Source organism: Malania oleifera, chromosome 12 (assembly GCF_029873635.1).
Source record: "Malania oleifera isolate guangnan ecotype guangnan chromosome 12, ASM2987363v1, whole genome shotgun sequence".
NCBI classification, from domain to species: Eukaryota; Viridiplantae; Streptophyta; class Magnoliopsida; order Santalales; family Ximeniaceae; genus Malania; species Malania oleifera.
The window spans coordinates 5446948-5465100 of NC_080428.1; the positions used below are offsets into that span (position 1 = coordinate 5446948).

Here is an 18153-nt window from a genome sequence, read left to right on the forward strand (position 1 = left end):
TAATCTTTAACTAAATCGACGATTAAGCACCACCACGGCATCCTAGTCTTGATCGTTGTCATTTTAGTTGGAGCGAATTTTTAATTTGGGTGTCCTAGGCACCACTCTAAAGTGAGAGTGAGATTTAGGAAATTAAGCAAGTTGGTTATTTTTAGGAATCTAATTATTAATTTGGAGTTTATAGGTTTAGAAAATGTTAAATAGTTATTGGGAATTTTGTGAGCCTAGGAATATTAAGGAAATTATAATTTTGGGGTTGAGTTGATTTTATTAGGGATAATGTGATTTCAGGGTTTGGAAATTTGAACGCTTCGAGCATGGGTTGGAATATTTACCAAGCTTTTCAAGATTCAGGTAAGGGGATTAAGTTAAGTCAATAATTTTATGAAATTTGAATCAATTTAATTGTTATGTTTATATATATAACTTGATTTGAGAATTCAGAGGTTATTTTTGAAAACCCCCGTTCGAATTAATTCATTTTACAAAATTAGGATATATGATATGTAATTTTGTATAAAATGAACGGTGAACAGTTGAATATATGTACGAGTGCGTTTAAATGTGAAATTGTGTGGTAGATGATCTGAATGGATTGGAAATTATAAAATACTGAATTGTTTGAGAAATATTGGAAATGCTTGTGAAAATACTGAACTGTTATGAAAAGTAGGAGTTTGAAATAACAGCCAGTGGCCGGGTATTGTTTGATTGGCCAAGGGTTATGATTATTATTTGATAGTCGTGGGCCAAGTTTTAATCGACAGTTATACGCCAGGTTGTATTTTGTGGTTGGGGGCCAAGTTTTTGGAATAATAGGAAATATATGTGAATTCATGTTTTAAATGGTGATTTCTATTATCTAAATTGCATGATATGCTTTAGGAACCTTAAGGACCAGTGTATTGTGAGCACGGTACCATTTCTAGGGATTTGTTATGTGATCGTATGTGCCTACACCTGTACTGAGAGGTGTAGGGTGACCTTGTCTAATTTTCCTACGTGAGGTGAATGTACTGCCCCTGGGTAAGGGCAAACGGACTAGCAACTGGAGCTACATATACCTACGGAGTATGTTAGTAGGGAGTACGGATAACTATTTGTTGACCCTATGGGTCATACCCGATTTTGAAAATGACAAATACTCTTTGTATTTAATGGTTGATGAATTTGTGTGCAGGATCAATTGGAAGTATCATATGGTGCACACACATAGGCTTGAAGAAGATAAAGACCCAGACCTTTCATTTGTTTATTGTAATTTATATTTATCATTTTGGGTCTGTAATAATTTAAGTTCAAGGGTCTGTAATGATTAATGTCTTACCTGCATGGTAGGATAGATAAGCTCAAGACGTAGACTGACCATAGGGGGCCACAGAACCTTAGGGATCACCCTTTGGTCGACCGACGCTGAATTTTTTTGGTAGGCTCTCAAAGACCTTAGACTGGCCATAGGACACTATTATGCATGAAAATGTTCTCTATTGACTTAAAATTAATCATCATATGTATAGGGACAACATTATAAGTGGAATAGGACCGAAATGCCCAAGGATGGCATGTTCGGTCGACTGAACTCAGTTACACTGAGTTCTTCGGTTGACCGAACCCCCACGGGTCAACAAGTTGACCGCTCGGTTGACCAACCAGAAGAATATATACAATCACTGGTCGACCGAACATCCTCGAGTCAACAAGTTGACCTCCTGGTCAATCGAACAGAATTATATAGGCAACATCCTGGTCGACCGAACCCTCACATGGGAAATGCCAACCGCCTAGTCGATCGAACCTTGTAGTTCAAATTGACTCGATCGACCGAACCGTGCAGATTTGGAAAATCACATTTGAAACTTCAAGTACAGTCGACCATCTTCATAGTTCAAAATAATCCCAGTCAACTAAACCCAAACACTCGGTCAACTGAACCTTAAGTACGGTCGATCGATGCTCTCGGGTTGGCGAATTTTACTGAGGTTAAAAACGTTTTTATTTTTACTAACCTCACTTAAACTTTTCCTAAAATGATTAATATATTCTGAATGGTTATAATTTTGGGGAATTCTATATATACCCCCTCATTTGCAAAAATTAACCAGGATTAGCAATCTTAATTAGTTAAAATCGTCCGAAATTCAAAAAATCCTTCTTCCATTTTTAAGCCTCCTACACTCATTCTTACTCAATTTTATTGTTTAAATCTCTTTGTAAGTGTGCTTAAGTGTTCATCTCAAAGGCTTAAGTTCTCTCTTGTTATTGATTGATTGAGGTTATTTTATTAGAGAGCAAAGCTTCAAGTTTCCTTAGGAGACTTTGTTAATAAGTCTTCCTTAGGGATACTTCATTGAGTCTTTGAGTTTTGCATTGTCATTGCAATACTCAAGGAGTTCATATTGGATTTTGATTGCTAAAAATATTTTATACATCATTTTCAAAAATATCTCTTATGCTTATCTTTGAGAAATTTATTTTGAGATATTTGCTTGAGTGCTAAAGATCTTTGTTGCTATACATTTTGATTGAGATTATCATTTTAATACAAAGATCAAATAAGGCTTTACAAATCAATTTTGAATATCTCTTGTGATTTATTTATGAGAAAAACATTTGTTAAGATTTTGAAGCATACTTGTGATCTTTGTTTCTGTGCTGTGATTGAGAATATTATTTTGACACAAAGATCCCATCACTTACACTCTCACATACTGATTGCATTATTTGTATAAAACTTTGAGAGTAGGTGCTAAGACCACATTGAGTTTATCTTATCATATCATTCGGTGGTGTATTGATTACATTGGTACATAATCTGCTTAGTTGAGAAGCATTTTGGTTGTGCACAAATTTTATTGTAAATATGTTGTATTCTAGGCATGGACCTAAAGAGGGAGACTAGTCCTAGTAAATAGTCCCGGATTGGCTTAGACCAGATAAGGAAAGTTAGGTGCACCATCCTGGTAAGGTGTAAGTTGAGGTCAACCCCATGAATTGACTTGGTTGTAACCGGTGCCGCTCCACCTATTAAGTGAGTATTAGTGGAATCCTCGGGCTTGCAAGTTAGAGGCAGGGACGTAGGCACAGTTGGCCGAACCCCAATAACATATTGTGTGCCCATTTATATTTTCGCAATTTATATTCCTACATGTGTATGCTATTGTGTGAATGTTGCGCATGATTTAATTTCTGCACATTTCATTTATCTGCGCATTTGGGTTTATGAATATATAGATAGACCCTAGGTTTAGTATTACTGTTGCTTATTTGAACATACCCAGGAAGAAATTTTAAATGCCCAATTCACCCCCCCCCCTCTCTTGGGAATACACCAATTCTAACACTATTATTTAGGTGGATCCCCCAGGACATTAGTCCAGCCTTTGTGCTGCACAACCCATGCCATGGGGAAAGTAAATGGCGTGTTAGTCACAGGGAGTGTCTTATATGCATATTTGTTAATTTATGTGAATACGAATAACTAATAAGATAATTTCAAGGGCCTGCTGAGAAAAGTGAGGAAAGCTACTTGTATGGGCAAGTAATTTTCCCTATCCTCGGCTAATTATGTGTGTGAGTGTAAAATAAGAATGATTTCATAAATGTGTTTATCTACTTCATGAACTGGTTATTTTCTGTACACTAAATGCATGTTGGCCACACATAGATATTAACTTAGTCTTTCCTTTACTAAGCTGGGCCTCACCCCTACTTTACAAACTATCTTTTTAGGAAATCCTAGGGATTGGGTCTAGTAGGCTAGAAGAGTCGGGCTAGTGGTTTAAATTTATGTAGGTGGTATGTATGGACAGAGATTTTATTTTTGTATAGTTTTATGGGATGTAATTATGTGAAAATAGAGATATTTGTGTATAAAGATAGTTAGAACTTTGGTAATATAATTTGAGGATTTTTTTGTATTTTATTTCCACTCTGCATATGTGTATAATATATGAGGAATAAGGTATCAGGTACACAGACATCACTAAAGTAGCACAATAGTCCCACGTGGCGGGTCGGGGTGTTACACACTCACCTGGTCAGAAACGAGTTAGCTCGTCTTTCATCTGAAACTGGTTTGAAACCCTAACTTTCAAATGAGAACCCTAAGAATCACTGAAATAATATTGCTTAAATCAATCTCACGCACAAAACTATCCATGCACAACCAAGCACTCTCACCCACTCACGCACAAAACCCACACACAGCCTCACTCACGGCCACACCAGAACACGAAATCCACACACAAAACACAAAATGCAAGCCAAGATCAAAGGAGGGATACTTATCTCTTATGAATTTCTTCCTAAACTCTATTCTCATCAAACAGTAACCAAAACCCAAAAAGGGAGAAGCATCGTTGTTAGTCCCTTTATCGACCTTTAGATTAGCACCTGAACAGAGACCATGATCAGAATAGAGAGCAGTCTTCAATTTATTGTGAGTGACGTAAGGAAGGGAGGTTGATCCAAAGCCCAACTGAAGCTTCAGACATTTTTGAAAGAGGAAGTCATAGTGATGGATGAACCAAAAACCCTAGGTTTCCAAAGTCATTTGAAGAGCAGGAACGGCTTTGAGGAGAGGTTTGAGCCATGGGGAGCTTTTGGTTCATCATGATTTCGAGAGAAATAGAAGAAAGAATAAAAAGGGTGTCCAAGGGGTCTATTTTGGAGAGCTTGATAGAGAAGAGGAAAGAAGCAAGAAGGAAGAAGGAAGCTTCAGGTGAGGAGGATTTCAATTGCAGGTGAGGAGAGAAAGGGAGAGAGAGGGAGAGGGAGCATCTCGAGCAGGGGAGGACAAATGGGAAGAACCAAAAAAAAATGTGGTTTAAATATCTCACGCGTTGGGGCGTTAGGATCATGACACGTGGTGTCTGATCCTCACAGATGAGCAACACAATGAGGTCCAATCCTCCACACACACTAAAGGCTACGCGGCTATTTCCTATTTGTCTGATCGTCGCTGCTCAAAGAATGCTCAAGATTGTCCCACCTCACTGATCCTCCTCTCTAAATGCCCAACCGCTCAAGATGTGACATGTGGTAATGGTCCAGACCTTAAATAGGTTGACCCCCTTTGCAAACCGGTTCATCTCCAAACTGATTCGAGTCCTTTGAACCGGTATGGAACCAGTTTAATTTTTTATTTTATTTAAATTATCAAGTAAATTCAACAAAAATCATAAAAATACAAAAAAAAAATTTAGAAAAAATTCAGAAAAATGCACAAAAAAATATTTTGAAGTTTTAAAATGTTTTGCACTTGAAAAATGATATAAAAACTTAGAAGAAATCCGAGGAAATTCACAAAAATATTTTAAGGTAAAAACTATTTTTTGCATTTTGAAAATTCATAAAAATTCACAAAAACACCAAAATTTAGAAAACACATAAAAAATTCTAAAAAAACATTTTTGGGACTTGATTTTCATTAGTTTTCTTTAATTGTATTTTTGTTGTTTCAAAATTCGAGGAAATCATGAAAAATTATAAAAAAGAAAAAAAGAAAAATAGAGAAAAATCAGGAAAAACATTTTGAGACTTTAAAATCATTTTTTCACTCTTTTCATCCCGAATAAGTCCATAAACCTCCCGGAATATTATTTTTCACTTGAAAAATTCTATAAAAATTTCAAAATCCCGGGAGCGTATTTTCCTAACTATTCTCTCGATTTCTGATCTCGATGATTGTAATGGGAGATATTGAGTTCTTCGAAGTATGGTATCCCCCGGTTTTGAGGGAATACCTATATGGTATTTTTCTTTTGCATTTTTTTTACAATTTTCAAAGGGAGTAAAATAAAAAGGCTTGTTATATTTATTTTCAGATATTTTCAATTAATTAGGTACCGTTCGTAAGAACGAGAGCATAGGGGGTGCTAATACCTTCCCCTCGGGTAACCGAACGCCCGAACCCGACTCTGGTAGCACAAACCGATTCTACCCTTAACTGGGTAGTAATCAAGCATTCTAACCACACTTCAAAAGGTTAGTGGCGACTCCATACACTTTGTTTTCCACGAAAATCACATTTTCAAAATCCACACACTTCAATTCATTTTTAGTTGTCCCAAGTCCGCATCCGGGAATGTCGTGACAGTGTGGTTTGGTGGAATAGTCATTCCTTATAATATGATGGACTATACTTTAACTTTTAGGAATTAAGTGAATAGTTATTCGTTGTACAATTTTAATTATTTCATTTAACGTGTAATAAGAAAGGAATAGACATCCCCATGATGAAATTTGGGAATATTTATTCCTTATCTATTCCTCAGTATAGACTCATAAAATGTTTCACATTATTATTTGTTTTGTAATAACGACATAATTTCTTGTATAACTAATTATAACTAACCTACTAAAACTAATCTATTCTTGGAATATACATTCCACAAACCAAATGTAACCTCAGTGGCTTTGTGGGTGGTACCAAGGTCAATATGTAAAACATTATGACGAGTCATATTCCTCTTACTTTTTACAATGCAATGCATATACAAACATGTGCACACACATAAAAGTTCCATTAGGCTATGCCAACATATGAGATTCACTGACGACACCTCCATGGCCGAATCCATGGTTTAACTATGGCGTCTTCTTGTGGCCATGACACCCCTTCAAGGCCTTCAATGCCTCTCTCGATTTTAAGACACTTTTTTTAATGTTTATTCTTAAAAGACATTTGACTCATGATATCAAAATTATTCTCATGCAATGACATTGTCAAGAATCTCATTCATAAGAATAGGATGTTTGCCTATTTTTTGTTTAGATTGCATCTTTAAGATTCTTAGGAATGTACATAGGATTCTCATGTCAATGTCTAGGTATAATTGCCCTTTAGGAGAACCAGAAAACATAATTGACTACTCCACCTTGAACTTGGAATGCTTCGTTGGGTTTGTCTCCCTTATATCACTTGGAGACATGGAGTAAGTTCAAGCAATACTTGAACTTTTCACTAGTGACCAACTTTGTCAAAATATCCACTGCGTTTTCAGTCGTATGAACCTTCTCCAATACAAGCTCACCTGAAGTAATCAACTCCCGAACCCTGTGGAACCTAACATCAATATGCTTGGCTCTGGCATGGTACACTTGATCCTTCGCTAAGTAAATAGCACTCTGACTGTCACAATGTAGCACAACCTCGTCTTGCTATAAGCCCAGCTCTTTGACCAAACTGGTAAGACATAAGGCTTCCTTTGCAGCTGCCATATACTCAGCTTCAATTGTGGACAATACAACCAGAGATTGAACCATGGATCTCCAACATAGAGGTCCTCCTACAAAGGTAAAAACATAACTCATTGTATACCTTCTTTCATCCATATCCCCTACATAATCAGAATTAACGAACCCCATAACTGAAGGACAACCTTGTTACTTGCCGAACATGATACCATAATTTGATGTACCCCACAAGTATTTGAATATCCATTTAATGGCTTCCTAATGATGTCTTCCTGGATTAAAGAGAAACTTACTTACCACACTCAAAGCATGTGCCAAGTCTAGCCTCGCACACAACATAGCATACATTAAACTCCCCACGATGCTAGCATAAAAGACCTTTGACATGTCCTAAATATTCTCATTCGTACTTAGGCTATCTACAGTAGACAACTTAAAATGACAAGCTAGAGGTGTACACACCGGTTTTGCATCATTCATGCTAAACCTTTCCAACACCTTCTCCACGTAACTGCCCTGATATAACCATAACCTCCTTGCAGTTTTGTCCCAGCGAATCTCCATCCCAAGTATTTTCTTGGCTTAACCAAGATCTTTCATGTCAAACTCCTTATGCAACAGTTCCTTTAACTAATTCACCTTAGTTAAATCTTTTGCGGCCATCAACATGTCATCCACGTACAGTGACAAGAAAATAAAAGAATCATCATTAAGCTTATTTACATATATGCAACAGTCATACTCACACCTTTTGTAGCCAATATTAATCATATAGGAATCAAATATTTTATATCATTGCCTTGGAGACTATTTTAACCCATAAAGATACTTCTTCAACTTACAAACTAAGTTTTCTTTCCCTAGTTCATTGAATCCCTCTAACTATACCATATAAATTTGTTCCTCCAAGTCATTGTGAAGAAACGTCATCTTCACATCCATTTGTTCCAGACAAAGATCATAATGAGCTACCAACCCAACACAATCCTAATAGAAGTTTATCAAACCACAGGTGAAAAGATATCATCATAGTCTATTCCCTTATTTTGTGAGTACCTTTTTTTCATTAACCGTGCCTTGAATTTTTTATCCTTCCTTTTCTAAAATTGCTTGCTTCTTCCTATATACCCACTTGCAACCTATCAGTCTCTTCCCATCTGGAAGCTCCACCAAATTCCAAGTTTGATTCTTATGTAGTGATTCCATCTCTTCCATTATTGTACCCATCCACCTACAGTTCTCCTAGTCATACACTACCTTTTAAAATGTAGTTGGATCGTTGCAACTAGTAAGAAAAGCATAAGACACTAACTCCTTAAACTCATACCTTGGTGATGGTCTGATAGTACATATGGATCTCCATATAGGAAGATTTTTGACTTGCTGATTTCCTGAGCTAGAGCTCCCTACAACCATAGGACCATGATCGTTGTCATTGCTCTAAGCTTTCAACTCCATCTGCACAACATGTTTATCTTTGCCTCAATTTTCTAGCTCCTATTTCTGTTCATCACAATATTGAGTACGTTTCACCATAATCTTCTCATCAAAGACTACATTTCTACTACTCACCACCTTATTTGCTATTGGATCCCACAACTTGTACCCTTTCACACTCTTCTGATATCCAAAAAAATGCAATGCAAAGATTTTGGATCAAGCTTAGACCTCTCCTCACTAGACACATGAACATAGGCTGGACACTCGAATACTTTCAATCTGGTCTACTACATTTCCCGTCCGTACCTCTACTACCACTCTACCCTTTAGTAACAACCTTGATGATCAATTTATCAGAAAACAAGTCATACAAACTGCGCCAGTCCAGAAGTTCTTTAGTAGCCCTGCATTAAGTTTGGGACACCAAGCTCTTTTAGCAAGAGTCTGGTTTATCCTTTCAACCACACCATTTTACTGAGGTGTCCGACGAACAGTAAAGTGTCTCTTAATGCTTTGCTATGCACAAAACTCCATGAACCAAGAATCAGCATACTCGGTCCCATTGTCCGACCTTAGACATTTGATTCTCCTCCATATCAAGTTTTCCACTTCTGCTTTCCACAACTTGAACTTGGCAAACATATCAGACTTGCGTCGCATGAAGTATACCCAGAATTTTCGTGAGTAATCGTTAATAAAACTCACATAATACACATGTCCAACCCTTAATGCTACTCTAACTGGGCCCCAATTATCGGAATGCACATAATCAAGAATACCTTTCGTTTTGTGAACAACTGATTTGAATTTTTTCTTGTTTTGTTTTCCAAGAACACAAGTCTTGGAAAAATTCAAGCTGACATGATTTCAGATCTTTCAAGAGTTTCCTCTTGTGTAATTCCTTCATACCATGTTCCCCCATATGCCCAAGACGCATATGTCATAAGACGGTTTCATCAAATTCAACATCTACGGCTGCAGCTCCACCTACAACAGTAGTCCCCTGCAATGTGTAAATATTCTCATCTATCTTTTACCCTTTCATTACCATCAAATTTCCTTTCCATGCTTTCATAACCCCACCTTCGGACTTGTAATTGAAACTGTTACAATCCAAGGCGTCAAGTGATATCAAACTCTTCCTTAACTATGGTATATATCTTACATTGTTCAAGGTTCTCACAGCACCATCAAACATTTTTATCTTAATATTTCCTATGCCAATGATCTTACAAGAAACATCATTACCCATAAGAATTAAACTTGAATTCACTAACCTGTAGGAGTTGAACCACTCCTTGTTTGGAGTCATATGGTAAAAACATGCCGAGTCAAGTGTCCATGAGTCCGTAAGGTTATCCAACCCTGAAGAAATCGAAAGAACATCACTATCATTGCAAACTGAACCTCCTTCTTAAACCACATTCGCTGATTTCGAAATCCCCTCATGCTTTTCAGCATTTCCTTTCTTCCAATCCAGAGACTCCGGTTTAACATGCCCCATTTTACCACATTTATAACACCGAATATCCTTTTTCTTCTTGGATTGAGTACAGGATTTCTAACTTGATCCACTTTTAAACTTTCCTTTGTCACACTCATTGTCACCTTTCACCACAAGTCATTCTCCTTCATCACATATTTTTAGCCTTTGATGAAAATTCAGTAAGGCACTTGTCACATCTTCTAAATCAATAGTCTTTTTTTCTCCATGTATGAGTGGTAACTAGATTTTCACAAGTATGAGTCGATGGCAAGGAGTTTAGTAACATCAAAGTCTTATCATCTTCATCAAACTTAACATCAATCCGCATCAAATTACTTATTGTTAGAATTTGTGTATTCCCAAGAGGGGGGGTGAATTGGAATTTAAAACTTTTTCACTTAGGTTAATTTATCCAACAACAGTAAATACACAACCTAGGGTCAGTTTATACAATTTCCAAATGCGTAGATAAGTATAATGTGGAAATTAAGTCATACACATCATTCACCCATAATATACATGTGTGGTAAGTATAAACTGTAGAAATATAAACAAACACACGATATGTTATCGGGGTTCGGCCAACTGTGCCTACGTCCTCGCCTCTAGCTCGCAAACCCGAGGATTCCACTAATAGCTCACTTAAGAGTGGAGCGACACCATTTACAACCAAGTCAAATTAACACAGGGCTAAACTCAACCTTAACCAGGTCAATTAGCGGGGCTGACCTCAATCTACACGCCTTAACAGGATGATGCACCTAACTTTCCTAACCGAGTCTAAGCCAATCCGGGACTATTCCAGGGCTAATCTCCCTCTTCAGGCCCGTGCCTGAAAATACAACAGTATTTAAAATACAACCAAATGGTACAATGAATATGCTTTCAAGTAAAGCAGATGTGTACCCAGATACGCGCAATTGCATACACCACAAATGATATAATATGTAAGCTCAATGTGGTCCAATGTTTCAACTCTCAGATATATATACTTACTATCAGTGTAATGAGTACGTGAGAGTACAAACACTACAATCTTTGTATCACAGGATGTATTCAATCTAAGTGCTCAAACAAAGATATCAACCAAACAATATATATATATATATATATATATATATATATATATATATATATATATATATATATATATGAAACTCTAGCAATGTATAAGTTTGGTTTGCAAAAAGAGTTTAATCTTTGTATTCAACTAAAGATATAAATCAATGAATATTGTAACAAAGATTTTTCTCACACAAACAAATATCTATTCAAAGATTTATCAAGATAAAGCACACTAGATATTTGAAAGTATTTTGAATATATTTTGCAACCAAAGACAAATACAATCTTCTCAAGATGTTGCAATGAAGGTGTAATCTTAGAAGATCAAATGAAAGTCTTCTTAGGATAGACTTATTAACAAAGTCTCCCAAGAATACTTAGGTTTAGCTCTCAATGAAAATAAATCAATCAAATATGAATGGGAGAGCAAGCCTATTAATATAAATACTCAATCAACTTACAGAGGATTTAAGAAATCGAAGAAGGTAAGCATGAGTGAATGGGGATTGGATATGAGTATTATAGGTTTTCAGATTTTCAAAGAATTTCTCTAAATCAATATTTTTAATCACATGCTAATTATCCCAAATGAGGGGATATATATAGATACCCCACAAAATATGACCGTTGGGGACACACTTGGAATAATTAGAAAAGATAAATGACCTTTTAAATATTTTAACCTTGTTTAAAAAACATTTAACTGCAGTAAAAATCAGGTCAACCCGAGAGGTCCGATCGACCAGAAATGTTTCGATCGACTAGGTCTTATATGGTTCGGTCAACCAGGGGACTTTTGAACTAAGGGCACGGTCGACCAAGAGAGGGCGATTTCCCAATTTTTCGAGTTTCAGTTGACCAGGCCATTTTGAACTGGCTGGTTCGGTCAACCAGACCGCTAGGAATTCTCTCGAGGACCCTCCGGTCGACCAAGTAGTTGGAGTACAAAAAGGGTCGGTTGACCAGATGGTCAAATTTTTGACCCAGAGAGGTTTCGGTCGACCAGGGCTTTTTGAACTACCTGGTTCGGTCAACCAGATGGTCAAATTTTTGACCCAGGGAGGTTTCGGTCTACCAAGGCTTTTTGAACTACCTAGTTCAGTCGACCAGATGGTCAAACTTTTGACCTAGGGAGTTTTCGGTCGACTAGGGCTTTTTGAACTACTTGGTTCGGTCGACCGAAAGTGCACCAAGTGTGCATTTCAGTCCCGTTTCAATACACATTCACCCTATTCTAGTGCCTAATACATGCAAGTGCAAAGGTGAGTGTCCTAAGGTCATTTTTATCCAAAATAGAGACACCGAAAAAGTCCGGTGTAAGGGTAAACCCTAAGGTCATTGTAAGGTCATTTTGGTTTACGGTTTGTTTAAGCTTACATAATAAATCAAGCAGGTGATGCATGCAATTATTACAAGCCATAAGCCCTAATTACTATTACAGGCCCTTTACATCAAAGAAATACAACAATTAAATTATAACTAGGGTCTTCAAGGTCTTCATTTTCCTCCAAGGGTCTCCGAGTGCCATCATATGATACCGCTAAGATAAACCTGCACATCAACTCGGCAGACATTAAATACCTACGTATTTATCATAATCAAAACAGGGATATGACCTATAAGATCAACACTTATGATTTGATTAAAGGTATTGACATGTTGATCTAATAAAGACGCTACTTAATAAAAAAGTTTATTATTAAGTGATTTGGACATGTATCGGTTTTCTAACTTTTGTCATATAGTCATTGGAGAATCCTCCTCCATCACATGATAGAGCACTTCGTCGGTCAAACACAAGCGTATTGTAGAAGAGGCATTTGCCTCCAATTCTTTCCAACTTGCCTCATCCATTGCATCCGGTTAAACGCCAAGTAGAGCCTTAGTCATTCCTTGTTGCACGAGTATATCCTTAACTCTCCTCTGTCACAAACTAAAATTTTTGGTTCCATCGAATTTGACAATGCCAAATCTTGCAAAAGATGATCTCGACACCATGACAACAATTGCTTTAATACCAATTTGTTGTGATTATCGAAAATAAGATGCACAACGAAATAAGTAAAACACAACATATTTAAAGAAAATGATCATTATATCCTAGACGTGTGTAACAAACATATTAAAAATAACTATATTTTTCAAATCAAAAACCTACTAAGACGCACTTAATTAAACTTCATCCTAAAAGTTAAACATATATAAATTTAAAATATTTTTTAACACTTAATAATTGATTGATTAACCGAAATAATTGAGGACAATATAATGTCGAATATTACTTATAATATTATATTTTATAAAATAATAATAATATTAATATTATATAATAAATTTCAAATGTCAATTAAAAATATTAATCAGCATCAATATTAAGAATATAATGCCCATATATAATAAGAATTTTTTCATTTGGATTTTCATATTCCTCAAAATAAATGTGTGAATGAAATGTAATTAAAATCAAATTTTCGAAACTTAAAAAGGTGCAATACACCTTCAGGTTCCCTCTTAGGGATTGGCAAAGGCAGTTATGAAGGATGTTTTATTAGGCTCTTGTTCCTCTCTCTCTCTGACTAAAAATTTATGCCAAGGGCTCTGAATATGCTTAATGAACCACTCGCTTGCTTCAAAAACCAGAAAACAAAATAATATATAATATGGCATTTGCCGTGTGTATTTAAAATTCCACCGATAATAATGGGATCCGTGCGGCCATTAAAATCTGAATCCTGCAAGCTGTTTGCTGAATTGCCTAAATGGAAAATTTCAAATGTTCCGTCCGTTCTTCTGCCATTGTTGACCGGATCCTGCAGTGTAAGCAGCTCAAATTTCTTCAAACCATGCACTGCAGCTGATGTAAAAGACAGATTGGAACCACCACACGCTGCATCCACCAATACTCCAGAAATTCTCCATATATACAACTATACTGCAATACAAAATTTCTATAAAAATATTTCAATTTGTAGGGGCCTAGCAAACTTGAAAAAAGAAAGAAAAAGTAAACATAACTAGCAATACACAGCAGTATCTTGGTATGTAGTATAATAGCCATATCATCAAAGATGACCCAAAAACTTCAAAAAAATAAAAATAAAAAAACATAAGCCCCTTTATCAAATTTCTTTCTAGCAACCCTAATCCATCTATATCATTCACAAAGTCAAAACTCACTAATTCTGAAATTTCTCATACTGATATGTTAAGATCAAGTCGAGGTTTCTTGCACGTAGGTGAAGGAACATCTATATGGCAGCGGGGGCATTTGGGATTGCTCTTTGATATCAGCACATACAGCAGACAACTTGGGCAACCAGCTGCAAACAACAACCCGGCAGATGGCGATGATGACGATGATAGTGATTTCTCTTCGCAGTGCTCCTCGCTTTCTCTAACCGAAGATGATGAATTCTGCGAAGGCGATGTCGATTTGGACCGCATTGTCAATGGAGATAGCTTCTTAATCGTTGACTGTCTCTCTGCTCTTTCTAGTGCAGATTTTACTTTATCTAGTGTGCAAACACTCTGGTAACCAGATGATGATGATGACGAAGATGATGACGGAACCAGCTTGAGGTCTAAATTGGCTTCTTCAAACAGAGCTAACGCGGTCGGCTTGGGTGGAGATGGAGGGAAGTTCAAGTCTTGAAACTTTCGAACTGCTTTGTTGGTCTGATGCTTGGGTTCTGATGATGAGGTTGATGAATTTGGAGAATTACATCTCTGTAGGAACACTTTCCCTGACTGCAATGTAACCATTGAACATATGAAATTAACTAAATTAAAACAAATACAGAAATACACAATCTCTATCAATGCTCTTCCTTTCAACCACAAAAATCCTAAATAAAAAAACCAAGTTAACATAACCGTATGGAGCTAAAACAAGTAATGAACTCAGCCAAGTTCAAGCTCAACACAACTATAGAATCAACTGAAGCTGAGTTTCAAACTTTTAAATTTTCTAACCAAATCCAAGTTAAATTCAAGTATCCCACTGTATTGACTAATTTGAATCAATTAGACCCACTTGAATGGAGTTAAACTCATGAGTTGTTTAAGTTCTGAACAGCATCTGCTGGATTATCCAAGCATGGCCTTCTAGATTAAGCAGAAAGTATAATTGATGTATCTCTAAGACACTTTTTTTTTTTTCTATAATGGCTCCATTTGTATCATTGACGTGCAAATTGAACCATTACAATTTACAATGCAGTTCATGTAATATGCATGGAATAATTCAATAATGACGCTTGATTCTTCCTAACAATTAAGATAAAAACAACACCCCTAATTAATGGGAGTTTCTTGAAAGCAAAAGACTATAAATAAATATATGAATCATTGAATTATTCTGGATGCATGAATCAGAGGGGTTGAGATTTAAAAGCCATAAAAATGTCATAATGATAATTAAAAACAACTGTTAGAAGATTTGCATCTAATACTTGAAGTTACAGTGCATTAAAGAACATGATTAACTTCAAAGCAGAATATATATCATCATCATGCTATCAATTAATTAATACAAAAATAATCGTAAGAACACAGCACATGAATATTACATAAATACATTAAAAAAAATAACCCAATTCAATCAATTAAAAAAGGGACACCTCCATCAATCAATTAAAAAAGAAAAGAGAAAATCCAACAAACATACGAAATATGGAAACAAATAAATATATTTTATTTATGGCTCAATTTCATCAAAGATTTTGTTTTAGAAAAATAAAATGATTTATCTTCTATAACATTTCTCTCCATATCAAATTAAAATGAAAAATTATTCTGATATGATTAAGAATTAAGAAAATTAAAAGTTGATGATGCTCAAAATCAGATTTTTTTATATTTTCATGTCTAGTTCCTAATATTTTCTGAGTCCCAAAGCAGGTCATGAACCTGAGGAGGCCAGATCATAATAGGCACAAAAGATTAATAGACCCACGGAGAAAGCTTCTGTTGGGGAAATTTTTTTCCGAGAAAATTAGATTCCATCAAAACAAACACAAGCCAAGGAAATTTGGGGGAAAATTTTGGAATTAAAACCAAAAAAAAAAGATGGAGAGAAACAAACAACAAAAATAGAAAAACAAACCTTCAAGTCGAGACGCTTTTCGTATCCAGTAGGGACCTCCAAATCGAGGTCCAACTCCTGAGCCTCAGCGCCGGAGGAGGAGGAGCCACCAAGGAAATCCCGGGTGATCAGGGCCGTTCCCTCCCCACCAGTACCGCTCGATCCTCCGTTCGGGGCCGCCTGATGATGACGAAAATGGTTGCGATCGTCGCCGTAGTTTCCCAGGACCCGAACCAGAGAGCCGACGTCGGCAGCCATGATGAGGGCAAAATCAAGCTGTGGGTGCGGAGCGTGCGGCTGGGCGTGTTGCAGAGCAAAAGGCAAAGTTGAAGAGCGGGGAAAGAGAGAGAGGGTGGTTGGTTTATTAAATAGACCTAAATTAGTAAATGGGGTCCGTTATTGAGAGATTTATTATTTTATTAGTAATTTAATAATTAATTAATTCATTTATTATATATATTTATGTTCACATTTATATTTGAACTTATTTATTATGTAAATAATAAATAAAATAAAAAGAAAAAGCAAAATATTAATTGGGTTATACGGGAGAGTGGAGGAGGGGAATTCAAGGAAAGGTGGGATGTCACTAATTGCGGCATTAAATGCTAGCTGAAGAATGCCAGTGGACGGAGAGAGAGCTACATTTTTTATTTTTTATTTTTATTTTTATTTTTTTGTAATCATGCCCCTCTACTTTTGCTTATTCTCCATTGGGTCCACCCCTTCCTTATATTTTACTTTAAATTCCTCCATAAATGGAGATTTTTAGTCTCTATAATTTAAATCTTAGGCATCTTTACACTCCATCACTTTTAGTGATCACATTTGTGTCGGCTTTTTTGATTCTTATCTCTATTTTAATGCCGATAAAACACTTGTATCTCATGTATGCATTTAGTATTTTTGAACAAATTCATAATTCAGCACACACATAAAATAATGGATATGAAAGTCATAAGAAATGTAAAGATCACACACTCAGACGCATTCCATGATACCAAAAGAGTAAAAGAAAAAGACACTTAATTTAAGTTGTATATACATTTAATTTTTATTATCTGATATGCAATAATGCATGTATCTGCATGATATATATGAATGCTTAGAACGACCGTTGATAGACTCTATGAACCAACACACTTCATAGAAAACCTTTTTCTTAACAACTAAATCATACAAAAAGGTTTAAATTGGTTATGGTCCAAATTGGAGTAAAAAAAAAGTCTTCGGACGATCGACGTTGCGTTTTTAGGCTTAATTCTAAAGTCTCGATCGACCGAACCCTTTAGTTCAAATCAGATTGGTCGACCAAATCAGCCCTAAGTCAATCTCGGCCAACCAAACCCTTAAACTATAAATGCCACGGTCGACCGAACCGATCAGAAGTCAATATGTTGACTTCGCTCACTCAACCGTTATGTTTTGAACGCATCTTTCGTGATCAACCGAACCATAAAAGTATTTGACATCCCAACAACTTGGTCAATCGAACTTATAGTTCAAAATAACATTGATCGATCGAACCTCAAAGATGGTCAACCGGTTTTTTCCCTCGGTCGACCGAACCTATGAAGGGTTCGAAATCACCCAAATATGGTCGACCAAATCCATAGTTCAAAAGTGCTACAGTCGACTGAACTTATAAAAGTAGTCGACCGAACCTTGTCCATGGTCGATCGAACCTCTCGAGTTGGTCAATTTTTTAATGCAAGTAAACGAGGTTATTTTTAATTAAATATTATTAATCTTTTTTTCAAAATGACTTACGTGTCTTGAACGATTATATTTTCCTGAAAATCTATAAATATGCCCTCATTACTCCAAATTAGCAACTTTGATTAGTTTAAATTTTCTCTCTAATCATTTGTTAATCAAAATT

General features: G+C 36.1%; 1 protein-coding gene across 1 annotated transcript; it reads right to left on the reverse strand.

The window, feature by feature from the left end:
- Positions 1 to 14088: 14088 nt before the first annotated feature.
- On the reverse strand, positions 14089 to 16754 carry LOC131143783 (uncharacterized). The gene is made up of 2 exons (XM_058092122.1): positions 16293 to 16754; positions 14089 to 14935 (listed from the first exon to the last, which is right to left on the reverse strand). Exons 1-2 carry the CDS (start codon positions 16527 to 16529, stop codon positions 14381 to 14383), a joined length of 792 nt encoding a protein of 263 aa, XP_057948105.1. The 5' UTR covers positions 16530 to 16754; the 3' UTR covers positions 14089 to 14380.
- Positions 16755 to 18153: the final 1399 nt, after the last annotated feature.